This window comes from Primulina tabacum, chromosome 6, assembly GCF_025594145.1.
Source record: "Primulina tabacum isolate GXHZ01 chromosome 6, ASM2559414v2, whole genome shotgun sequence".
Taxonomy (NCBI): domain Eukaryota; kingdom Viridiplantae; phylum Streptophyta; class Magnoliopsida; order Lamiales; family Gesneriaceae; genus Primulina; species Primulina tabacum.
Window position 1 is genome coordinate 756,320 of NC_134555.1, and position 27,200 is coordinate 783,519.

A 27,200-nucleotide genomic window follows, 5' to 3' on the forward strand; every position below is an offset into this window, starting at 1 on the left:
ATCCTTCGGATTATGCACATCATCTTTATTATTTAAAGGTTGGTGTATTCCTATTTTTTTCAATTTTAAAATTCAGTTGGTAAAAAATATCATTTGACTTGAACTTTTGTTTCGAGTTTTATAATATAAAAGTTATAAAAAAAATAATATAAATATCATAATTAAATTACAGGTCGTATTTTGTGATACAGATATCTTATTTAGGTCTTTCATGAAAAAATATTAATTTTTATGCTAAGAGTATTATTTTTTATTATGATAATCGATAAGGATTGACCCGTCTCACGGATAAATATTCATGAAACCGTTTACAAGAGACCTACTCATTTGAAAAAGCATAAATTTAATCTATCGAAATTAAAGTTGTGATTTACATTTTTTGACTTACCCATCAGTTCTTCTACTAAATTTGTTTCCCTGTCCGCCTAGAGCTGTTTTCCTGTTATCGCCCACCATAGATGAAGAATTTGAAGATATATAATATATTCAATTTGAAGAGAAAGAACATAATATCAAGCAAAAATTTCTTTAACATATGATAATTGGGAAAGTGAGGAAAAAAAACATGGTACACAGTAAATAGGCAAAAACTTGTGTGAGACAGTTTTACGGGTCGTATTTTATGAGACATATCTTTTATTTGGGTCATCCATGAAAAAAATATTACTTTTTATTGTGAATATCGGTAGGATTGAACCGTCTCACATGTATAGATTTGTGAGATCATCTCACAAGATACCTACTCCACTAAATAATATTCCATTTATTTATTGTACTTTAGAAATATCTAAAGGTTTGATTAATCTAACTAACAATTAATATAATAGAATTTGAAAATTGAGTGAAATTCAGATCTTTAAATGTTAAAAATCCAAATATACTTGGAATTGTAATATACCATATCAAATAGTACATTCGTTTGTAGAACGGCGGAATATTACTTTTACATTTTCTTTAAATGCATGATCGTATTCCCTTTCACGTATCACATATGCATGCATCACCAATCATCATCATCATAATATACTACAACTTATTTATTTATTTATTTAATTTGAATTGATAAGTTGTATTTAATTTGAAATGATAAACTACAACTCTTATTTTGCATTATATGGAATTTCTTATAAATTATTTTTACGTGATCATAAAAATCACATTATGATTGTTAAGATTGGAACTTGGACCTAACTCAACTCCAAAAACTAGCTCAAAGGTGGAAGGATTGTCCAAACCCATATATACAACTCCAAGGTTATTTATCCAACTGATGTGAGACAATTAACAATGATTTAAAAAAGTAATTTTTTGTGTGTGTTTCTATGGATCTTGACTTGAAGTAGCAAAATTATTTATTTAATTAAAAGCATAGTTTTGACATTTTATCCAATTTTTTGGACTTTGTTTTCGAAAAACAAGAAATAAATTGCTGTATTATACATATATAGATATATTAATTTCCCTAGAATAAAAATTATAATTTCCTAGATGAGAGATTACAAGGCATCGATTATTTTATAGTAATTATATATTCGGAACGTAATTCATCAAATTAAAGTCAATTTTCTTTTCTCCTGCATAAAATTAGTTTTCTTCTATTCATAAAAGTGAAAACAAAGTAAGGAAAAAAAACAAGAAATAAAAGAATATACGGTAAGAAGCATAAAAGTAAAAAAAAAAAGAGGATAAATGATAAGAGGAATTGAATTATGGGTTGGAAGAGGATGTGGTGCTGGAGGAGTCGAACAGACTAAAGAACAGAATCTCCAAAAAATATATATTTTATATAATCGAGGAAAAATGAATGATTAAGTATTTTGAATTTGATTTTTATTAATTTCATTTATAATTTGTGAAGAAAACTCTGAGCAGAAAAAGAGTACAGAACTTAACACCAAGTTTTCTGCTGTATATTTTGCAGTAAATACATTAAACACACACGAACCTTTATATTATATACTAGTTACTTTGCACACGTGGTGCGTATATGTACATTTTTTTATAATTATCGAGATATTAAAATGAAATTTGACAAATTATCAAGAGACTAACTGCTATTTGAATTGTTGTAATTTAAAAAAATAAAAACAAAAGTGTTTGTTGAAATTAAAAATAAAACAAAAGCAAAAATATAATATTAGTATAACATAAGGGCAAAATTGGAAGATCAAAAAACAGATCAAGACATCATTTTTGTCTCTATCATAGAAATTCTTAATAATAGTAATAGATACATGTATGTACCTATATTGTATGTAGCTATATATATTATTAGATAAAACATATGAAATTTCAAATAAAAATCTATATTATATGATTAAAATAGAATCCCATAAAGTAATTAACTTTGTATTTTTATGTATAATAAACGAGTATACTTTTCAACTTAATAACCAAAAAGTATAACAATAAAATATACATATATTTATAATTGGAAAGCATCTTTGATCATTATCGAACAAAATATTTGATTCTCCACGAAATTAGAAAGCAATCCCAATCCGAACATAAAATGTATAGACACGAAATTTATAGATATTTTAATAAAAAAGAACGAACTAGATTAGAAAATTAGGTGATTGATTTGTAGATGTTGAAAAAGGAAAAAAGTATTTAAATTCTCTGCGTAAGTTTGACGTTTCACTTGAATATATTTGGAGAAGCTACTATTTTGAATAGTAGAATGAATATTCGGCATTTTTCCCAAATATTCTGAACTTTTATTTTTCAAAAAAAAAAAAATAAATCTAGAATCATTCTTACCATTTGTATGACAAAAGGCTTTCTAAATTTCAAACTTTCGGGAAAAGCGTATTATCGCAAACAGTAGAAACCCGAATATCCACTGCAGATATCATTTTTATAGGGAAAGAGAGATGGGAAATTTGTATGTATGTATGTATATGTGTATATATATATATATATATATACACAAAAACTTGTGTGAGACGGTTTCGCATGTCATATTTTGTGAGACGGATATCTTATTTGGGTCATCCATAAAAAATATTATTTTTTATACTAAAAGTATTACTTTTTATTGTAAATATCGGTATAGTTGACCCGTCTCACAGATAAAGATTCGTGAGACCGTCTTACAATAGACCTGTATTTATTCTTTTGGATTAAAGAAAGAGATATACGTTTATGCTCATAAAATAAAGTAATTTGGTGAATTTTTTTTTTTAAAAAAGGTATTCGTTTCTGCTTATAAATGGATCATGTAATGGTTTTTTAATTGTTGGATAGATATTAAACTGTACACATTAAATAAGATTGGTACCTTTATATTATTCAGATGGGGAAAAATTGAAATAAATATTCAATTTTTTTATATTAAAATTATTATTATTATTATTATTAGATCCATTATGACTTGACATCTGCAGCAACTATGATTAATTTTTCCCATCAAATTTGATAGGAAACAGCACCAAATCTTGCAGCTGACATAACTTTGAGATTATTGGTGATTTTGATGATTAGGTTTGGCACACCATAATTTATTTAACTGCCACGTCAAATCATAATTAATTACGTACCTCGTATCTTTACAAACTTTAATAATTTCCAATTTATCATTATAATTGCACGTAAACAGAAAGAAGTCAGTTTTTTTATTTTTATTTTATTTTTTATGTATAAGTATGATATCGTTTTATATTGTAAATATATAATATAACTGTGTGTATTAACGACAAGACTTGAACGTGAACCAGATACTTGTATTGGGAACAATTTTTAAGAGTTGGGTATGAGTCATGGCTCCAAATAAACAGGGCCAATTAAGTTAACAATTCCACAAGCCTACCCAAATTACTGTTTTTGTGATGGCAACAAATGAGTAAAAGGAGTCGTATCGTCTCTTCCAAAAGCCACCAAACACGGAAGATGGAAAATCTTCAAATATCACTATATATTAGCAGTTCAATGAGATAAATTACAACCTTTTTCTTAAAATAAAATAAAAAATTAATGGAATTCATTTGATTAGATCGCATATATCAAATTATATTGTTAAATAAATATTATATTTTTATTTATAAAAATTAAAAATATAATAAAACTCTTTCTGTCAGTGAGTACTCTTTCTAGGATTGGTCAACTTTTTAGAACCTTAAATTCAGGCAAACAACTTATAAGATGGCAATACTTGGGGCGTACAAGTGGCACTTAGTTTCATCGGTTACGTCTTTCGTTATAATATCCAAGTAAAATTAAGGTTTTTAAACATTTAGAAATCAATAATTAATCGATTTTCGATTTGGACCTATCTCATATTTTTTTTAAAAAAAAAATCAAATGTTTGACTCACGCTTCTTTCGAGAAGATATAGTTTAATGCGAGTTAACAAATTGTAAAGTAATTATAAAAAATGAACAATTTTAATGGTTTGACAAGGGACACTGTTTTAGTTGTGTTGTTCTTTTTTAAAAAAATAACGATGAAACCTCTAATCGCAGTCTTCGTATTTCGACAAACTCTGTGACACAGATTCGTAAAAAAATATTGATAAAAAAAATCAAATTCATAATTATTGGTTAAACACTTATTCACTCTATTCCCGCAAGCGTGTGTATATATGTATATATATCTGTATAAATGTTGTTGTTGGACACTTTCTTACCTTTAAAGTGCTTTTTTTAATTTCTACGGTGTTAAAATTAATTGAATCAAAGAGCTTGTTATATATACAACCAAAAATGATATAATTTGTGATAATTAAATGGTATATATCAAAACAAATATTGTGTTTCTATAATTTTATCGGTGGGCTGCTCAATAATCCAACTTTCCAAAAATCGTATCAATATTTTTCATTCAAAATAATCAAATATATAAATTCAATCTACGTAAGAATGCGCAATTCAACAAGTGCATGTGCAGTTCAACGTGAACATATCGGTAAATCAACCACTTCATAATCCATGCTTTTTAAGGCAACAAGTTAAGAAGACGATCTCCAGTAGACATGCCAAAACGAACCGGAACGCCTGCACTCCTGAGCCAGCTCTCACCCTGTAAAAATGGACCAACAGTAAATTTCATGGCATCTTCCTTGTTGATAATTTTGTAGCCTGGCCATTTAACTCTTCCAGATGTATTCGAGCCGGCACCCTTGTTGTCGAACTCCGCATAGTAAAGGGTCTTGAGAGCAAAATCTCCACTCCATCCCATCCATCCCTCCGGTTGAATCAAATCGCCAATCTCCGATTCCATGATAATCGCTCTCGAGTATTCTTTCCAGGGCCTGCCAAGATAGCTCTTGAATTTCGGCTTCTCGGGCTCGAGCTTTTCGTCTTCCAATATACGGCAGTTTTGGAGCACAATCCCTGTTGTTTGCCTCTTATCTACCCTGCCTTGAGCTGTGACAATGTTTTTCTGGTTTTCCATTGGTTTTCTGACGTAGATCATGCAGTTTTAGGAAAACAGCCGCTGCGTCACCGAATATGAAATCATCGGTCCCCGTGATGTAGCAGCTTCGGTAAAATTGTCTGTGTGTTTGAGCATATAAAGTGTCCTGGAATCCTTCCATTCGGCAGTTGATGAAAATCGAACGATCAGCTTGAACTCTTAAAGCTACTGCTTGGTGCTTTTCGGGACCTGCGGTGTTCCTGAATCCAATGGATTGGGCCATGAATCCTTCCCCTGGAGCAGCTGTAAATTAAAGAAGAAAATTGACAAGATAAATCTTCTCGGACCTGAATTTATACCACTGCAAAAACACAAATGATTCTTGCTGATTAAGATACCAAAAGTAGCAGTCTGAAAAGTTGGTACTCCGTCTACAAAATTCTTGCTTCCGGTGATAATGCTCTTTTGAGATCCATCGCCATACATTGTGACATTTACCATGTTCTTGGTGACGATCACGTTTTCTTGGTAGACACCTTCTTTAACATAAATCACATAACTGCATGTTCATGCAAATTGGAAACTATGTATAGGCATGTGAGTGTAGCTAAACCAAAGTAAAACGCACAAAAGCCTATATACCGTCCGGTATATTTCTGAGGAATTGCATTCAGTGCTGCAGAAACAGTAGTAAAGTTTCCACTGCTATCTTTTGCCACTGTCAAGTGTGGTGTAATTTTTGTAGCGTCGGCTTTCAACATTCTTCGACGATCCTGATTGATCCATAATGGGAGTTTATCATTATCCACATCTAATAAATTTCGTTTGACTATCAGGAACGTGGGACATCGAAGAAATAGAGGACAACTGAGACACAATAGCAAGAGCATTGCTACCAAGTTCTTTTGTTATCTTCAACAAATTCTGAAACTTAGCCTTTTCCTCTCCTTCGGGAAATCCATCGATACACGTTTGCTGATACGACATAAATGCACTCAACCAGTTGTTAATGTCAGGCGTCCTATATGATAACTTGGTCAAATCTTTCCCTTCATTAATGCATGATATAGAGCTATTCAGTTCCTCCTTTGCATCATTTAGGAGAACTAAACAATCATCAAATGCTGCCTTTTTAAGAGGGTCATTGAATTTGAGACTCGAGGCTTGTTTAATAACTTTAGCAATCTCCTCTGAGGCAACAACGAATGAGGTTTTTAGGATATCTTTAGGCTGGATGGTGGCATTGTTCTTGAGTGCTTTTAAAAGGCTATTTTCGCACGTTTGCTTGTAATCCGTCCCTGCACAGGCTGATTTTACAGCCTTCTCGGCTGTGTTAATTAACTTGTTTTGGAGCAGAAGGGATTCCGTGATTTTGGTTCGAACTTGAATTTTGGCTTTTCTCGTACATAACAGCGCACACAGCAGCAGCAGCCAAGAGAAGAACACCGACGCTCGAAGCAACCACAATGGTAATTCTCCTCCTAATCTTTTGCTGTCTTTCTTGTTTCCTGCGTTGCGAAATCTGATCAAAATCTTGAAATGCCATTTTTCAGGTATAGGATTTCCCTGCCTTGGCTGGCCACATACAATTCAAGCCAAGGCAGGATTTAATTTTGTTGTTGTCAATCCGTTTAATAGTTAATGTTTCAAAATTTTCCCGATGTTTTTGTTGGCTTGCTTTTTGTGGGATATGAATGAAACGCCATTGAAGTGTCATGCTTGAGCAATTGTGATCTGGATTAGAGAGATTTCAGGAGATTTCAATAAAAATTGTTTAGTTTCGTTCTGTTTTTGGTTAACACAATGGATGATGGATAAAATTCAAGTACCAACGAGATGTGGATAATATCCATGCCAAATAGACTGCAAATATTAACTTAATACATTTATGATATCCCCAAAACACCCAAAATTTGTAGTATCAGACCCCTAGACCGGATGTAAATCTTACCCCGGTCGAAGGCAGCCATGTATTTCCCAGTAGAAACTGAGACACAGTGAAATTATTGGGCTGACTCGAGTCGTGAAAAATATGATAACCGGGCCATTTAACCCGAGCCTCTAAACCGGACCCCGGTCCATAGTTCATATACTCACCATAGTACAAACTATTCAGGGCAAAATCCCCATTCCATTCGAGCCATCCCTCCGGCCTAATGGCTTTGCTAATATAAGACTGCATGATAACCGTTCGCGAATATAATTTCCATGGTCGGCCTAGGTAAGTCGAGGTCGAGTTTAGGACATCTCCTTCGGCCGAAATATTACAAAACTGGATAGAAAATCCCGTGTTCTCGACCGACTCCTTCCTGCCCTGGGCCGTGATGGTGTTCTTTTGATTCGGGAGGCCTTTACGGGCACGGATTATAGAGTTCTGGATAACAACAGTCGCGTCTCCGAAGATGAAATCGACTGTGCCGGTGATCTGACACTCTCGATAGAACTGCCTTTGAGTGTGCGCGTACAATGTGTCTTGATACCCCCTTATACCGCACCGGTACAAAACTGAGAGGTCGGAATCGGACCTGAAGGCCACAGCTTGGTGCTTCTCCGACCCGGCGGTGTTCTGAAATGTTATGTCCCGTGCTACGAATCCCTGTCCTTTCACAGCTGCATTAATCCAATTGTCACACCAAGAAACATGTAATCAGAAACTAGTTGCCGAAACTTATTTAAAAAATTGAATCAATGCTTCTTAGTTTCAAATTTCAATCTACAAATGCATTCTTAATAATGGTATATGTAGAAATTTCAAACTCCTACCCATAAAATTTAAAATTCCACCTCGCATTAAATGGAACAAAGAATCATAGAAAGAAAATGATCCCCGCGGCCCGGCCCGGCCCGATATTCTATGATATATCGTTCATCCATAAAAAAGAAAACCATGACTTCATGCAATTACAAATATATTAACATTAATAATTATTTTATCGCACGATCGAAAATAAAAAATCAAATTAAATGTGTAGAATAAAGAAATATATTCTTACCAAATGTAGCAGAATGATACGTCGTCCATCCATCGATAAAATTGTGATTACCGGTAATAACCGTAACGTCGATGCCATCTCCGATGAGCATTATGTTCCATTTCTTCTTACTAATCTCCACGTACTCATTATAAATACCTTTCTTGATGTATATCACGTATCTCTTTGCACTATATTCAGGTGCTGCAGCAACAGCTTCCTTGACGGTCATGAAATTCCCCGTCCCATCGGCGGCAACCACCACATCTGCCCCAGAACCGCTGGCAGTTTGGAGGAGTTTGCGGTCACGGGGTTTGACCCAAAATGGGAATTGATCAATGGCTCTAAGTTTCCTTCCGCCGCCACCCTTACCACCACCACCTTTGACAGCGCCGACATTGTTACCTTTAGGCGGAGAATTACTGAGGGTTGGTTTCACCATTGAAAGAATGTCATAGACTAGTGATGTAACTTGGTCAAGGCTTCCAGAGACCATAGTTTTTACGATTCCATTAGTGCCATCAAACCCTTCTCTGCAAGTTTCTTGATTTGTCATGGCTCCACTCAACCATGTTTTCATGTCAGCACCCAAGTTTCCAGTGGCATTACCCTTGCCTGTGTTAGAAGAAAAAGGTTTTATAACTTTAGGAAGACAAAGAAGAAATATCACATCTAGATGAAGAAGTCATGTATTCTTATTACTCATTTTTTTTTAACTTGATACAAAATGGGGGATCAACACCCCTGATTATGCTACTTGCAATTATTACGTATTAAATCAATACATTTTTAATCATGCACTGTGAAACGATCTCACCTATATTTAATTATTAAATTGAGTCAACCATGCTCATATTTACAATAAAATGCAATATATTTAGCATCAAAAGTAAAAAAATTTCATGAGTTACCCAGATATAATATGTCTTAAAAGATTGACTCGTAAGACTGTTTTACGTGATTTTTTGTGTTTAATCTAATGATTACTAATGTCTATCTAGAAAAGCTTGCTAATTTTAATCCAAAATCAAGTTTAATTTCCAATAGCCTACATCGTTTCTTTAATTATTATTATAATTACTTTTATACGGAGAGTAAATATATATTTGGCAAAACGGTAAATATTTTTTTAGATTGATTCCTCTGATTGTAAACTTGCACTTGAATTTAATTATTGCCTACTCAATAGAAACCAGCCCAAACATTCAGTAATGGCGCGTTAAATAGGAAACATGCATGGCAAATAACATAAAATAAATGAAATAATTTCGAGGTGGTGTTGATGTGAGATTCCCTATGTCGCAAATATGCCACAAAATTATTATAAGAGCCTCGTAACTATATAGAATGGAATTCCCACAAAAAATCATCAGAATCAGCCATATAGAGAATATTGGTACTCAAAATTACAAAACCCGACTCTAGTAGCTTCCTTGGAATTTTATTTATGTATTCTAATATCAATATATATATATATATATATAAATTTGATTTAAAAAATAATTGAGCATATCATAATGTAATTTAAAATTATTCATCATTATCGATAGGGCTACTTCTGGTCCGGAGCGGACGGAATTAATTGAAGGGGGACTAGGTTGAAAAATCAGGCATGATCAAAATGGGATTTTTTTTGAAGTGAAGTCCATCCCTAGCATCGTTTTAGATTCAAGCAAGCTCCGATCATCTATATTTTCTAGTACTATTTTCACTTTAGCTGTTGTAAAAAGTAACAAGAAGATCAGAGAGAGTTCAAGATGGTTACTGTTTGGGTTTTCGGAAGCAGAAAGGGTCCAGCTCAGCTGATCCAAAGAAAAGTCCATCAAGTCCTGGCAGTCGGAGACGGCATTGGACAGCCGGAAGTCACCGAACACACCCGCGAACTCCGACAAAATGGAGGTCACCTGCCGAATCAAGTCGGTCGCAAACGTCACGGAACTCGCGATCTCCGAGGCCGGAACGTAGAACAGCTCGGACTCCACGTGATCCGACCTCGCGAAACTAGCTAAAGTCCATAGAGTCACCACGAACAAAATCTCGGAGAAAGACGCACTTCTCATTTGCATATGGCCGTAACTCGCAGCAAGTTACAATAACACGAGCATGCAGAAATGGCAATATTTGAAGGGGCAGACGAGATTCAAGGATCAAACGTGAAGAAGAAGAGTGGCATTAAATAAGGGTGGGTTGATCATGATTCATGGGGTTCGATTAGAATTGCCATTTGTTTACGATTATAGCTAGTCGTGTAAAGTGGGGGGCAAGTTGTTGGGAGCATTAAAGGACGGGGTTTCATTTTCATTTCGAGTCAGTCGTCCATTGCATTAGCTAGTTTTCTTTTACAAGTTTATATCAAAATATATAATGTCAATTTATATTTATATTTAAAAAAAATTCAAGAATCAAGAGTCATTTTTAACCTTTAATTGCAACCAATTAATTGAATCTTGGACGAAAGATTGTTTCCCCCCTCTAAATCCCAAGCTATAGATTTTGCCGCACTGAATATGTAACCCATTTTAGATTTCTATACAAAAACTCATGTTAGACGGTCTCACTGGTCAATTTTGTGAAACACATATTCTACATGAGTCATCCACGAAAAAATATTACTTTTTATGTCAAATATATTAATTTTTATTGTAAATATGGACAAGATTGAGAATAAAGATCCGTGAGATCTACTCTAGATTCTATGCAACATGATATATTTTGAGCACATATAATATTTTCACAGATTTACGTATTCATTTATTGTTTTCTGTTTCATTTATAAGTTAAATATACTTATTTTAGCTTCAGATTTAATTTTTAATAAGTTTCGGGGAATGCATGGATGGACTATTCTATTTCTGAGTGTTACAATTAAATAAATATTAGCTCTCTTGTCTCATGAATCTATATCCGTGATACAAGTCCACTCGGCTCGTGCCCGGATTGTAAAATAATAATTTTGATACAAAAAATAATAGATATGGCAATCTCCTTTTATTATTTTAAAAAAGCTTAACGTGTAATTTACAAATTGAATATCAATTCGAAAAATAAAATATTAAAAGGGTGCCAAATAGTTGATTTTTTGATTTTGTAAAAAAGTTATACGACCAGTTTGACGGTGACCTTCAAAGCAACCCCGACAAATTAAAATTTTAGAATAAAGACAACGAAAGAATATATAAAACCCATCAAATAAAATTTCAACACACAAAACGCGAGAAATATGATCATCTTAGGATTTTTTGAATTTTAAATAATCTTCTTCGTACATATTTGTATATCGTTGGAATATTTGTTGAATTTCGAATAATATTCTTAGGTTCCGTTTGGTACGTGTGATAGGATAAGTAAATGATTAGTAATTAGAGTGATAAAAAATGAGATATATGGATTAATAGTATGGTGGGATAAATAACATGATTTTTGATATGATTTTAAAATGATAGATAAATTTTATAAATTTTATTGCAATTACCAAAATACCCAAAGTGTTAATTAAATATATATTTTTAAAATAATTGGATAGATAATTAAATATTTATAATTATAATTTACATTTATTAAAATTAATTTAAATATATTTATTAGAAATAAATTTGTAAATATGTATTTACTTTAATAATTAAAATAGCAATAATATTTTGAATGTTAATGTTAAATAAAGTTAGTAATAATTATAATATTATTGTATTTTAATATAATTATAAATATTCTTAAAATAATTTGATAGATAATTAAATATTTATAATTATAATTTACATTTATTAAAATTAATTTAAATATATTTATTAGAAATATATTTGAAAATATTACGGTAATCATTAAACAAAATAAATTAGAATTTAATAAATATTTATTTTCATAAAAAATTAATTAACAAGATTAGAAATTTATAAAAATTTAATTTAAGATAGATTTGCATTACAATTTATTTTCTTTAAAATGATTGAAAATAATAAAAAATATGAAATTAATTTATAAAAAAATATAATAAAAATTTAAATATTATATTAATTATTAAATTTTCACTAATTTTAATTTTCATATTATATTGAAGAAGACAATTCAAGGGTATTATGGTCAATATACAATTTTATCATTATCACTATTCAAGAATTATACATTATCACACCTTTGAGGAGGGATATTTAATCACACAAATAACATAAAATAGTGAGGGCTTTCAATCATAATCAAGGATCTCCATGCTAAATTAAAAATGAACCAAACATGAGATAAGTGATGATTATTTAATAATCATTTCCTTATCATGGCTACCAAACACAGCCTAAGAGTTTTATATTCCTAAAAAACATTATGAATTTCGAACCTTCACAAAATAGGATTATTTGAAATACAAATCATAAATCTCATCTTCAAATTAAAAAAATTTCGATCCAAAGGCAATCTAAATAAAATAAATTTTATAAACAAAAAATTAATGAATTTAAAACTCGAATTTTACTAAAATACATATAATTTTTTGGTTGATTCAAATCATAGAATTAAAACAATAAATGCTTTATTATTGCGTGTATGGATTATCTTTAGTTAAAAAGAAATACAGTGGATAAAAAATCACATGTATGCAACGCGGAAACGTGAAAAAGGTCTCTTTACATTAAAGCCTAAGAGGGCCCAAAAAACGCGTTTTGATCCTTTTGCTTCGCAGTAGTCGTGTCTCCAATGCCAACGCTTTCTGATTCATTGAACCTAAATAATGATAATTAAAAATGTTTTTATTTAAAAACTTAAAATGATCAAATATTAAAACACTGTTCATTTTTAGATCAATTAATAATTAATAAATAATTCGCACTGGTGGTGAGATACTAGGTGAAGAGGCGTATAAAAAATTATAATATTAAAGTCATTTTCGAACTCGACTTGCGAAAGCATCGAGTTATTCGAAAATGAAAACATTTGTAGCATCATAATTTTAGAGTTTAAATTTTGTATTTTTATGGACAAAAATACAATTAAGCTATAGTTATTCGAGTGACTCGCAAGCTACTCGAATATAATTAATTAACACTCGAATTCGACTTGGTTGAGGATTCGAGCTGCTTGACTTGATCTTTGTCAAATAAAACTCGAGTCGAGTTTTGGTCGAACCGCTCACGAGTTACTCAAAAAAGTAAATTGACTCGCTTGTACTTCTATTTACATCTGATTATTAGAAATTAACTTCGGATATATATTTCGAAACATGTAAACAATGTTGTTAAAGTATATATCGTTCTTTGTTAACATTGCATTCTTTTGGTAAATATTAATATTAACATGAAAATTGAATAAAATAATTTTATAAAGTGGATGAAGACACAAAAATATAATTGGGCTATGTAAAGCCCGTAAAATACATATATTGGGCCGATCTCGAAGCGTTGGACCATTTGTGCTCTCCAGTCCAGCCCACAAATGCCGGATTTCTTCCTTTCATATCCAGACCTAGATCACTACTAGTTCATAATTACAAGTTTAAACGATAATAACATTGGACGATTGTCGCTGTTAGAATAACTGCTTTCTCTCGTCGGAAGGACTACCAGAGATGAAGACTCCTTTGGTTGGCTCGACTCAGGAAAGCACCGGCAAGAACATAAACGAAGAGGTTCTTGTAGTTGTTGCTATTTTAGGAATGAGATTTTCCTCTGTCCAAAAATATTTTAAGAGAAAAAGATGACTTATAGTATGTCTTGAGGAATAATTTCAAGAAAACGGAGACGAACCCGAATAACGTCCGATCATGGATTCTGACACCCGTGTAGAGTTTGCAAACCTATTTTGAATTTTAAAGAAAATTTTAACATATATGACGAGTACCAATATACAAATTTTTGACATATATAGTTTGGCCATATATAATGTTGTGCATCCTAAAAGATTAATCAATAAGTGAAGTGTTTGGTTATTACTTGTTACGCAGTTGCCACACCTCGTGGACATGACACAAAACTACACATGTTTTTGTTAGATTTGTTATACGTCCATGTCAACAATTAAAGGTGGCAAATTAGAGATTTCAGATCAACTATAGAAGCAAATTAAACCTAGTAATTCTTATAAATAAAAATAGAAAATTTATTTATTTGAATTACGAAGCTGTGTTATGATATGTTTCATGTAAAATTAATTCTAACGTATGATATTAAAATTTTGATTTTTTTTATTTAATTTCTTGAAAAGTTGATCTCATCCGTTCCAACTCTCCCACGTAATGTCCACATCCGAATTTTCTCATCGGTCCACATCATGTTATACGTATGCATATCTACGTTTGTGTTTTTGGGAGCACGTGTTCTTTATATTATTTATATTTCTATGTATCTATAACTCTTTATATTTAGAATTTATTGAATAGTTTCAATAACAATAAATATAACATAAAAATTCATATAAAAATTAATATGAGAACGTCTTACAAATCAATTTTGTAAGATATGTTTCTAATTTGACTCGACCCATGAAAAATTATTATTTTTATATTAAGAGTATTATTTTTCATTACAAATATATATCAGATTGACCCGTTCGATAGTTAAAGATCGTGAAACCATCTCACGTAAAATTTACTCTACTGATCATTAACGATCTTTACACGTATTACGTGCAAATAACAATACAACCTACCCAAAGGGTTGTAAAATAATTTTCTACAATATTTTTTATTAAATAAAATACTTTTAGGATTTTATAAAAATATTATTGATATTTTAAAAAATTAACCATGTCAAAATTAGTCACTTTAGATAAAATTAGTTAATTTAGATGACCCCAACATAATTATTAATTAGTTATTATGCACATGCGATGCGTGTGTACAATTTTTTTTATCATTATTGATGTATTACAGTGAAATTTGACAATTATGCAGATACTAAATTGATATTTGAATGGTTGAAATAAAAAAATAAAAATTAAAGTGTGTGTTGAAATTAAAACAAAAAAATGTAATATTAATATCATATAAGGGTAAAATTGGAAAAAAAATTGGTGTACTCTCTTGGTAAGTATAGAAGTATAGATTCTGTAGAAATATAGAAGTATGAATAGTATAGACAGTATCGATAATATATGTGTGAATGTATATTCCGTAACGGACACCACCAAGCAATCAATTTCGTAAGGCAATTTTCTGAAAATGTCCATTTTATACCATAATTAGGTGATAAAATCCAATTACAAAGCAAGTCTAATTTATGGAAAGACGCTCTTCTTCTCTCGATTAATAAATTCGGCGAGTTCTAGACAGCATTTTGCGGAGGAATACACGCAAGAATCTGGAGGAAATTCAAATCTGAAAAGGGGTTTTACTTTTCAAGAAATGCGATGATAAAAGGGATAGGTTGGTTTTACTTTATTGGCACTCGATCACGTACTTTTTTTTTTTTGGGTTTAATCGCAATCTTCGAAACAGATAATCAAACCGACCGACCAACCAACCCAATGTGGATTCCTGGACCAGATTTTTGATTTTGGCTCATTTTGGTTAATTTATAGAGTTAGATGAATTTTGTTTTCTGAAATCAAGTGGGATATGTTTAGAGTTTTCGACATTATTAGACTGTTGTTGTTTCTCGTGTTTGTGCATTCACGAACGGGCTTCTGCATCTTTGTTTTCCGTTTTCCTGATTGAGCGTACTGATGAATTTTTCTTCCCTTTTTCCCAGGTATGAGGTTTCTCATAAATAATGAACTTTAAATAACTGTATTTCTTTTGTGTTGGGCACTGTTTTCTATTTGTTTATTCTTTCACAATTGGGGAGGTGAATAAATAGCACGATGCCAAGCAGTGGATGAAGCCAAAAAATAACATTATATCTTATTATGTATAAAGTTTTGAATTTTTTAATTTCACGAAGTCCTGCTTAAACCCAGGCTCCTCGTGCAATTCTGGATCACCTACTCAACTATCCTGGGTTTTGCTTTGTGTTGTATGACAGTACAATTTTCCTGCTATAATCGTTACCCATTCGATTGCAGCTATTTATGATTCCTTTTTCATCTTTGTCAGGATCCATGTCTCCAGTCTCCCTCTGCCTCAATCCCTAGCAATTCTTTTCCTCAGATTTTTATTATCCTGAGCTTACTCGCGAGGTTCTTTAACTTTATGCAATTCTATTTAGTACCACTAGAATCAAGTAAAGAATGAGTTAGCATAGCTTTTCTTGGCACAGTTTATAACACAGCATGCTTGGTAACGGAATCGTTGGAATTCTCTCTGAGTCCACGAATAAGTGGGAGCGAAGGGTTCCCCTCACCCCATCTCACTGTGCATGGCTGCTGCATGGTGGCAGTGGCAAAACTGGAATATCCCGGATTATCGTGCAGCCGTCTACAAAACGAATTCATCATGATGCACTTTATGAAGATGTTGGTTGTGAGGTATCAGAGGACTTGTCAGAATGTGGTCTGATATTGGGTATCAAACAACCAAAGGTAGTTTAGCTTTTTATGATATTTTTTCTCTTCTACAACCATAATTTTGAACCTTTTAAGTTATGATAATTAGTTTTGGTGCAGCTGGAGATGATTCTTCCTGATAGGGCCTACGCATTTTTCTCCCATACTCACAAGGCCCAAAGAGAAAATATGCCTCTGCTTGATAAGGTGCAGGGCCCTGGCCCTCATGCAATACATTGACTTGTACATTGTTTGAACTCTGTTTTTATTGACTTGCTGATGTATAGGTTTTATCTGAAAGAGCTACGTTACTTGATTATGAGCTTATAGTTGGAGATCATGGTAAGAGGTTACTGGCATTTGGAAGATTTGCTGGAAGAGCTGGAATGATTGATTTCTTGAGTGGCCTTGGACAACGTATGCACCTTGATGTTTTCTGGAAGGAATATTTGGAGTTATAGATTCTTTTGAGCTGATATCTTTCTTTTTGAAATTCTTTCTGCACTATTTAAATCCTTGTCCAAGTACAAAAGAATGAGAGATATCAACTACTGCTTGCTCTGTGCTCATTCATTTTTGTTAGCAAGAATCCTAAAACAATTTTCGCAATTTTAAAACAAGTGTTTTTGGCTTGAATTTGTATTACTTCATCCATCCAGTCCAGATATTATACTGAATTTAGTTTTAAAACTTTTTTGGGTGTAGTTATATGTCATGCAATTCTGTATCATCTTATGTTCTAATGTTTTTTCTTCAGGGTTTCTTAGTGTTGGATATTCAACGCCATTTCTATCATTGGGTGCATCTTACATGTATTCTTCATTGGCGATGGCAAAAGCTGCTGTAATATCTGTTGGGGAAGAGATAGCTACAATGGGACTTCCATCAGGAATCTGTCCCCTAGTATTTGTTTTCACTGGTGCAGGAAATGGTATGTCATGCCACTGTATTGTATTGTTGGTGCCTGGTGGTTCACCTTTATTCATTTCTCCTGTGAAAATCCCGTTACCTAATTCCAGTTTTCCAATTTTCGTTGATACAATATCTTTTTAAATCTCTACATAGCTAAATATGAGTCAAGTCCTACCATACTTCCTTTAAATAGCATCCTCTTCTTTGGGCAAATGTTACACTGGAATCTTTCTTGAGCGTATGTATATCTTTTTTTAGTTCTCTCTTCAAGGAACATGATTTTTTCTGATTTATTTGATTCTATTGGTAACTTAGTTGCAAATATATGTGCTATGGATTTTTTACTTTTTTCTCTCACTTACCTAATCATATTTATTACAGTCTCACAAGGTGCACGAGAAATATTTCAGCTTCTTCCCCATACTTTTGTGGATCCAATCAGGCTTCCTGAATTATTTGAGATGGTAATTTCTTTGAATATTCACTTTAGACAGCTTGATTTGATTATGCAAATATTTTTTTAGTTGCGGATATGAAGAGGTTTTATCTCAATAACTCACTACTGCTCATTGTTTCACTTCAGTGTACAAAATCAGATCCTCAGGAAATGGATTTTTTAGTGATTAAAATAACATGTTGAGTATCCTAGGATTGGAAATTTAGTGATGAACTTACACAATGTTTGGAAATTTATTTCTTGTATTTCTTCGTGGAACAAATTGTTCTGTACCACTATTTCACGCTTAAATATGTGGTTGGTTTTTTGTTTACTTTTATTTTTGGTTTCATAAGGTTGCATGCAGAGAGATCTAAATCCTAGTCACACAGCGTATGATTTACCTTAACCATAGTATTTTGTTGTCCTCATTGTCTTCATGGTTTTATTCTTAGACTTTAGGGACTTCTTTCTTATATTAATATTTCATGTTTTTCTTTTAATTTGACTACAAATTTTTTCTCTCTCACTATTTTTTTCCTATTCAACTTTAAAGTTCTCCCTCTTTAGTTTGGATGTACTGCCAAATATCCTTACATGTAATCAGGGGCGGATGTGTGTGTGGGCAAAAGTTTTGCCCAGCAGGTCTTCTTTCTAAAAATTGTTTGTATAAGCACAATTTATCAAACCTTAATTTCCCTACATCAATATGGCACAATGAATTAAACTAATTAAAATAAATAATATGTAATTTGTTTCAATATTACAGCTTGTGGCGGTGTGGCCTTATCTCTCGAGCCTTTTTAGTAATTTCTTTCATTAATCTCCACTTATATGTAAGTTTTAAGTAACTTTATCATCAGTTCAAGAGACCGAAGATTCAATATAATATTTTATGTTTATGTTTTTTTTTCACACCAATAATTTCAATTTTTGTTTTATTTATAGAAATAGGAGAAGATTTTACGGTGTCCGATTACTATAACTTTCAAGTTAAATATAAAAAAGAAGAGTCGAAATATATTTCGCCCACTAGATTAAAAGTTTCTGGCTAAACCCTCCACGTAATGAATGCCTATTCCCAATGTTAGGACGGAGAGTATACTCAAGTATAACGAACTTCAATCTGAGTTTCAATTGTGTTATAACCAGTGCATTTTTGTGTGGTTAGGCCAAAAATGTTAGGGAAGCAGGGCGGACCTCAAAGAGAGTCTGTCAAGTATATGGTTGCATTGTAACCTGTCAGGACATGGTGGAACCGAAAGATCCTTCTAAATTATTTGATAAGGTGAAGGATTAAACTTTCCATTCTTTTGTCAGGTTTTGTATTAGCAGGATGATATTTTTGACTGAGCGGCAATGGCACAGTGTTACATGCATGTGGATAATTTGAATTACCTATTCAAGTTTTCAATAAAATCTTTTTCCATTCCTCATTGTGATCATGGGTGAAGCAAATAAATTTACCTATTACCTTTGTTGTGTTTTCATCAGGCTGACTACTATGCACATCCGGAACACTATAGACCTATTTTTCACGAAAAGATAGCCCCATTCGCTTCGGTACTAGGTCAGTATCATTTATTTCAGAGTATTAGTTTTTCTCCACATTTATGCTATGCGTTTGCTTTTAAGTATCGCGGCAGCTTGAGAAAATTTATGTTACTAAGATTTCCTGATAAATAACTTTTGCTTCATTTTTTTCTCTGGCCCCTAGGAAAATTTTCAACTTCTTGAGCAACCTTATCTTTGAATTTTCATTGAACAATTTATGGTTTCAAAGACAAGAGAGTTCTGTAACAGTTGGATTTGCATGTTTATTATATCTTACCAAGAAACGAACCAGTTTCTCCTTCTTATTATGTTCTTTAGGAGCATATATAATTGAGCTTTATTAAAGTGCCAACTCTTCTGCATGTTTATGGAAGCTGTCTTGGTTGCTTTTAGGTCTCTCTAGTTAAACAGTCTCAGAAATATGCTTTGGATTTGGTCTTATTGTTTGAAATTTCCAAAATGTTAGTCTATTTACCTTTGAAACATACATTTAACCTTATGTTAGGTTTTTACCTCCTTTTACATATCTTTATGGTGAATTCATCAGCCATTACCACCGAACGTGGCAGTTCCTGAGCCGTCATTCGCAACATGTGACTGTAATGATCATTAATTTAATTGGCATAATTTTGGGCTAATCTATCCAGCAGCAATTTTGTATGAATCAAACCTTGTAAATCAATTATGCAATTCATTATAAATGAGTGCTATGAACCAACTCATGGATTTCTTCATTACCAATTCTGACTTTTTGCTTTGCTGCAAAATCTACCTTACCAATATTATCACTCCAGAATTTATTTGTTAATGTTGATCTTTGTTACCTCACGTCTGGTCACAAGTAAAATCATGGTCTTAAGGCACTCATGGAACACTTTCCTTAAGATCTCTTTTAATCTAGTTGACTTAATGAAATTGACCGCCAGTCTTTTAATGCATTTTCCTGAGGCTGGTTTTTGTGGAATTTTAATCTAATTTACAATATATTTGGTTGATAATTGGGTTCTTTCGTTTGCTCTGGCAGTCAATTGTATGTATTGGGAAAAAAGATACCCTCGACTGTTGACCACCGTGCAGCTGCAAGATCTGATGAGGAATGGTTGTCCACTTGTTGGGATATCAGATATAAGTTGTGATATAGGAGGTTCCATTGAATTTATCAACCAAACTACATTCATCGACTCACCTTTCTTTAGGTACTTTTATTTATCCATATAAATATCAGAATTGAATTGCCTAATACTTTACTATTGGGACATAAATCAGCCACGTTAAATGGCCTCCATTGCCTGATGTTTCAGGAGCTAAAATTCTTCCACATCTATAATAGACGGCGATCTTTTTGCCGTGTCACAATCACAAGATGCAAGGATGAAATTTCTCATAGTTCTTTCCATTATCTTTTTATAATTGATAAAAATGTTTTATAGATATGATCCCCTCAATAACTCTTACCATCATGACATGGAGGGTAGTGGTGTGATATGCTCGGCTGTGGACATTCTTCCGACCGAGTTTGCGAGAGAGGTTAGAGATATATGATCTTTTTGTTTTGCCAATTTCATGTGAGTATTTATCTTTCACGGAATGGATATGATGTGTATATAATTGGTTTCTAATCATTTCCACATATTTTTATTACCATGAAGGCTTCCCAACACTTTGGCGATATTTTATCTGAATTTGTTGGGATTCTAGCGTCTTCAAAATATCTTGAAGAGTTACCCATGCACTTAAGGAGAGCTTGTATAGTCCATGGTGGATCGGTTACTTCTCTATTTGAATACATTCCCAGAATGTGTAACTCTAATCATGAGTAAGTTTACACATACCATCTTTCCTTAATTTCTTTGTTTTGCCTCAATCTGGTCTTTTCAGTTTACTGGCATGTTAAGAGCATATGGAGTATGAAAATCCAGTCAAACTCAGTCATTACTTAGTATTTTTGCCAATGAAAGTAATCTATTTTGTTAGTATAATAATTAATGTTTTTCATTTTTTTGGTTGATGATTAATAAGATTTTTTTGTTAGAATCCACGTGTTACTTGATTGAAGTCACATCATTCAAGATGTTAATTTTTGTATTTTAAAGTTTAAAAAAAACAAGAGGCTGGAGAAGGAGAAAAAATTTAGCAGATCAATTTGATTCAACTTAAAAGAGGAATATGGAGTAGTTTTTTTCTCAGCAAATTTCATTCAGTGTAGAGGAGGAATATGGAGTAGTTTTTTCTCCAGAGCAAATTGCATTCCGTGTAGAGGAGGAATATGGAGTAGAGTGTTACATATTTTTTGCCACACACAAATACATATATGCCTGCAAACTTGAAATGATGCCTATCTATTATCGTACAACGGTACAACCCAATATTTGAGTAAAATTACTCAAAATTTCAGTACATTAATAATTAATTATTATCTCTAACATTCAGTTTCTTTGGTTTTTCTTTTTTCCTGTGACAGGGATCCATCAAGAAACCTACCAAATATCCAGTCCGAAAAGATGAAGCATACTACATTGGTACTTTTCTTTTATTTTCGCATTGCCTGAATTCTCCTGTAAGGATGATTTGTTCTTTAAGTTGTAATTTACTATTAATTAACATCACTGTTGCTCATGTGATTCTGTAGATTTCTTTGAGTGGTCATTTATTCGATCAGTTCCTAATAAATGAAGCTTTGGATATAATTGAAGCAGCAGGTGTCTCTTTCAAATTGGTGAAATTTGATGTAGGTCAGAGCACAAAGGCTATGTCTTACTCAGAACTTGAAGTAAGTTATGCCTTGTGCAAATCATATTTCTGATGACAATGGAAGTTGTGTGTGAATTGCTCACATGAAGAATTCTGTATACCTGCACTAGTCTTTCCAATTATATTATTTGTTTGTTCTTCGTATATCGTGAGTGAAATTGTTGTAATAAGAAGTGATGGAAGTAAAATAGCATAATACACTGGAAGTAACAAACTAATGACAAATCCCTAAATTAAGAGTAAAAATGCTTACAGACTGTTGTCTAAGCTCTTGGTTTTTCAGTCTTCCAATATCATTTTATTTACCAGAAAATGTAGAAGTTTTCAAATTATCAGGTGAGGTGATGAACCAACAAGTATCCAAAAGGGAATAACGTGTGATAAGTGTTTTACTTCCTTACTTCGTTTGTAACATCAGATTGTTCACAGGTCAAAAGTCGTACGAGTTTCATCAGTTCATAATATATGTATGCCTTTTTATCCAAACGCAGTTGTTTAGTTTGCTTGTTGTTTCTGATTATTTACTGTTCTCAACAGATTGGGGCAGATGATAAAGCACTTCTAGATAAAGTCATTGATTCTTTGGCTTCACTTGCTAATCCAAGTGAGAGTCATGTTGACAGCATAAACAATGTTGTGACCCTTAAGGTTGTCAAATTCAAAGAGACGAGTCTAGAGAAGGACAATGATACAAAAACTGAAGCTGTCATCCTGATATTAGGTGCTGGACGAGTTTGTCGACCAGCTGCAGAATTTCTAACCTCAATTGGTTGCGATTCATCAAAAAAATGGTTAAAATCATGTGTTACGGAAGATTTTCAAGAGAATACTTGTGTCAAAGTTATTGTGGGTTCCCTTTTCCTCAAAGATGCACAAGAGGTTAGCCAGATATTCGAACTTTCAATCGTGTCCTTATGTTGTACCTCTTCTTAAAAATGATCATGGGTAATTTAAACTAACCAATTAGCTTATTATATGGATTCCAGGTAGCTGACGGAATTCCAAATGCAACAGCAGTTCAGCTTGATGCCTCGAATCATGAGAATCTCTGTAATTACATTTCTCTGGTATATCTTCGCACCTTTTTCTTGTAATAATGCAATTTTTTCCTTAAGATAGTCCAGACACCGAAGATGATGAAGACAAGACGTTTCTGGGCACCTGCTAACCTTGGACTTTTAGATGCTATTACTATGATACACTTATTTTTTCCCCTTTCTTAGTGGTTTTTGAAACTTGTAACTCGTTGGTAAAACATGATGATTTTGTTTAGTGTACTTAAGTGTTAGTTTGGGCTTTTGATTAGAATATAAATGATTTACAAGCTTCATGGTTATATACAGGTTGATGTTGTCATCAGTTTACTGCCTCCCAGTTTCCACAGTAACGTAGCTAGTGCATGCCTTCAGGTACATATGCTACTTTGATCGACATAGTTAGAAAGCTATATACCGCTATACAGCTGAGAAACCTGGCACTGTATTGGGGTCAAGATTTAAGTTTGCGTGGTTATGGCAGGTTTAGGAAACTGAACTATTGTCTTCAAAAGTTGATTGATTGAAAGTTATTGAAATTTCTTTTTTCCTAGTAACTGTGATAATCTGTATCAAAGCTCTAACAAACAAGTTCTTAAACATCCTTTGGCCGTGCAATATCACTAGTTTAAATCACCTAAAAACCTTGACATTGGAGTAATGGAAGGATTAACACGAAAACAATGGTGAGATCAGTATTTGGTTTGTAGGTACAACAAAATTAAATAATCTTCCCCAATAGGATGTAATGTCTGTTATATAGAAAATTTTCATACAAATATGGTGTTATAACTGCTAGACTTCATTACTTCCTCGTTGAAATTAATGAATTGTATATTTTATAATATGATATGATGCTCTTTGGATTTTACACAATCAATTTATTGGGCTCAAAAGATGACCTGCATGTGGTGTACATGAATCTCTGCAGTTTCAGTGAAAGTGCCCAGATAAAGAGAGCTCTTATGATAAAATAATTATTTGGATCCAACTTCCAGTGCCTCATTTTGTCACTTCATATTCCATCTACCTTACACGTTTTTTAAATCTATAATTTCATCCCACCTTTTCAGCTAGGAAACATATTGTCTAGCTATGTTGATTATTTCCTGTTCAAATCTCCAGTGCCTCATTTTGCTATTTGGTATTCCATCAACCTTTGTTCATTTTGTAACATGAAATGTCACACCTCCTTTTTCAGCTTAGGAAACATCTTGTCACTGCTAGCTATGTTGATGATTCCATGTCCAAGCTTGATGAAATGGCTAAAAGTTCTGGTGTTACATTTCTGTGCGAGATGGGCCTGGACCCTGGAATTGGTAACTTTTTTTGACAGTGGACAGTTGTATGAGTTGTAATCTAGTTGTTTTCTTATTCTCACAAATCATATCGCTTTGTCGTACAGACCACATGATGGCAATGAAGATGATCAATCAAGCACACGTACGAGGGGGAAAGATCAAGTCTTTCATTTCTTACTGTGGTGGTCTTCCATCTCCAGATGCTGCTAATAACCCAATAGGTTACAAATTTAGGTATACTTTAACATATAATTTGACATATTTGGAAACACTAAACGGCAAGAAATAGGCTGTTACCCATGAGCAATCAACCTAAAATCTGCAATGCCTGAATGAAATGTGTCAATTTACTTCCAATCACCAAAGCCTTTGGGTAGCGGATGAATACAATGTAAAGCCTATTTTTCACTGTAATATTTTCAGTTGGAGTCCAGCAGGAGCAATCCGATCTGGACGCAATCCAGCCACGTACAAACATCATGGAGAAATAAAGCATGTTGATGGTGAGTTTACACAAGCATGATACTACGGCCCTGTCTCTACTTATATTATTGACAAAAGAATCAAGCTATTTTGATCACCTGAAATAAGTTCTGTTAAATAAATTTCTTGGCACTACACACAAATACATGATTCTGGTGTAAAATATTTTTGAACTTTCATTTTCTGATCAGCTTCAACCATTCGATCTTACATGTTTTTTAATGGTTTGATCCCTTTACTTTTATATGTTGGTAAAAATGAGTTCTTCCATTCAATACAGCAATACATGTTCCACAGTACAAGATTATTCGCTTGTTTATGATGCTAGTCCATGACTCCATGCATGCAGGGGACAGCCTCTACGATTCAGCTTCAAAGCTTAGAATACCAGATTTTCCAGCATTTGCATTGGAATGCCTTCCAAACCGGAACTCCTTGGTTTATGGAGACCTTTATGGGATAGGAAATGAAGCGTTAACTATCTTCCGTGGAACTCTCCGATATGAAGGCATGATCGTGTTTTGTTCTTCATGTTTGTTCAATTTCATACGTCTTTGGTGTTTAAGTTACAAGCATATCTTGAAATCATTTTCTATAACAAAATAAAACAAGGAAAAAATTAAGCACATGATTTAAATTGCCCGACAAACTCAAATTGCCACTCAATAGCCAAAGGCCCAAAATTGAGAAGTGGAGGACTTACTAGCAATTACCCCTGCCTTTCTAATTTGAGTTGACACTGTGAATTTATGCCTCGGTGCAGGTTTTGGAGAAATAATGGGGACACTAGCAAGACTTGGCTTCTTTTCTACCGAAGCAATCCCCATATTCGAAAATGAGATTAGACCCACTTACAGAAACTTTATACTGGAACTTCTAAACATTCATACCACTAGTTTGGCTGAAACAAAAATAGGCGAGAAAGAGATTGAAGAGAGTATCATAGCTCTTGGTTTTTGCAAAGAAAGAGATACAGCATCGAAGACGGCTAAAACTATTGTGTGAGTCCCGTCCCATATATGTCATCAGAGAGGTCTTATTTTAATTACAAATATATGACGCTGGCTTTAAAATAGGCTTTCTTTTATATTCTTTGGTCTTCATTTACACCTTAGATGGTCTCTGTATGTGAATGAATTTTCTAATTTAAAGTTGTTTTAACATAGATTTCTTGGATTCCTTGAGAGGACAGAAATACCACTTTTCTGCAAATGTGCATTTGATGTCACCTGCCTCCGCATGGAAGAAAGATTGGTGTATTTGGGAACAGAACAGGTAATTCGAGCTACTCATTGAATAGATTTGTCAGTTCATAGCTGAAAATTATATTACACAATGACTACTTTTTGAGTCCAGGATATGGTACTTTTGCACCACGAAATAGAGGTAGATTTCCCAAATGGCCGACCTTCTGAAAACCACAGAGCAACTCTTTTGGAATTAGGAAGGACTAATAAGGAGAAGGAGAAGTCATACACAGCAATGGCTTTAACTGTGGGGATCCCAGCAGCCATTGGAGCTCTGGTATTTACTCGTTTTACTTTTTTGACCAGTATATGAAACCACGAGTTATTTCAATAAAATTAAAATAATAAAAACATGTGATACGTGCAGCTCATACTCGGGAAGAAGGTAGAAGCAACCGGTGTTTTGAGGCCAATTGATCCTGAAATTTATTTGCCAGGTATATATGTTTGGCTCTGCCCATGTATATTTCATGATTTCTTTAAAGTTAATTATTTGGGTTATTTATTAATTTATTTTTGCAGTCCTTGATATTTTGGAGGCTTATGGTTTCAAGTTGGTGGAGAAGATTGATTAACCGCGAGAGAGTTGCATGTACATCCCCCGAGTATCTTTCAGATATATTTGTATATAAGATTGTCTACCTCATAAGCTACAATCAGGTTTGCAGGGGACTTTGAAACATACTATCTAAATTTTCAATAGCTTCTTATAAAGAAACCTCTAAAATTTCGAACCAAACCGATCTTAAGTA

At 33.0% G+C, this 27,200-nt stretch overlaps 2 protein-coding genes across 4 annotated transcripts; one reads left to right on the top strand and one right to left on the bottom strand.

Moving 5' to 3' along the window:
* Nucleotides 1–4,880: 4,880 nt before the first annotated feature.
* On the bottom strand, nt 4,881–10,629 carry LOC142548335 (uncharacterized). The gene is given in 8 exon segments (XM_075656639.1): nt 4,881–5,421; nt 5,423–5,658; nt 5,754–5,914; nt 5,998–6,200; nt 6,202–6,930; nt 7,283–7,965; nt 8,349–8,942; nt 10,093–10,629. Coding segments are annotated over 8 exon segments (3,393 nt in total). The 5' UTR covers nt 10,394–10,629; the 3' UTR covers nt 4,881–4,935.
* A 4,842-nt stretch (nt 10,630–15,471) lies between these two features.
* Nucleotides 15,472–27,187, top strand: LOC142548450 (alpha-aminoadipic semialdehyde synthase). Of its 3 annotated transcripts, none has more exons than XM_075656777.1 (26): nt 15,472–15,672; nt 16,342–16,424; nt 16,505–16,766; nt 16,851–16,937; nt 17,018–17,147; nt 17,488–17,661; nt 18,024–18,106; nt 19,250–19,366; nt 19,573–19,648; nt 20,657–20,828; nt 21,063–21,159; nt 21,282–21,448; nt 22,094–22,151; nt 22,262–22,402; nt 22,921–23,262; nt 23,370–23,450; nt 23,727–23,792; nt 24,619–24,736; nt 24,823–24,952; nt 25,142–25,221; nt 25,551–25,709; nt 25,965–26,202; nt 26,368–26,476; nt 26,558–26,725; nt 26,816–26,885; nt 26,971–27,187. In XM_075656777.1, exons 3-26 carry the CDS (start codon nt 16,518–16,520, stop codon nt 27,021–27,023), a joined length of 3,165 nt encoding a protein of 1,054 aa, XP_075512892.1. In that variant the 5' UTR covers nt 15,472–15,672; nt 16,342–16,424; nt 16,505–16,517; the 3' UTR covers nt 27,024–27,187. The 3 variants fall into 3 exon arrangements, with proteins under 3 accessions (XP_075512892.1, XP_075512893.1, XP_075512894.1); XM_075656778.1 differs by lacking the exon at nt 15,472–15,672 and adding an exon at nt 15,740–15,997; XM_075656779.1 differs by lacking the exon at nt 15,472–15,672 and adding an exon at nt 16,091–16,261.
* The last annotated feature ends 13 nt before the right edge of the window (nt 27,188–27,200 follow it).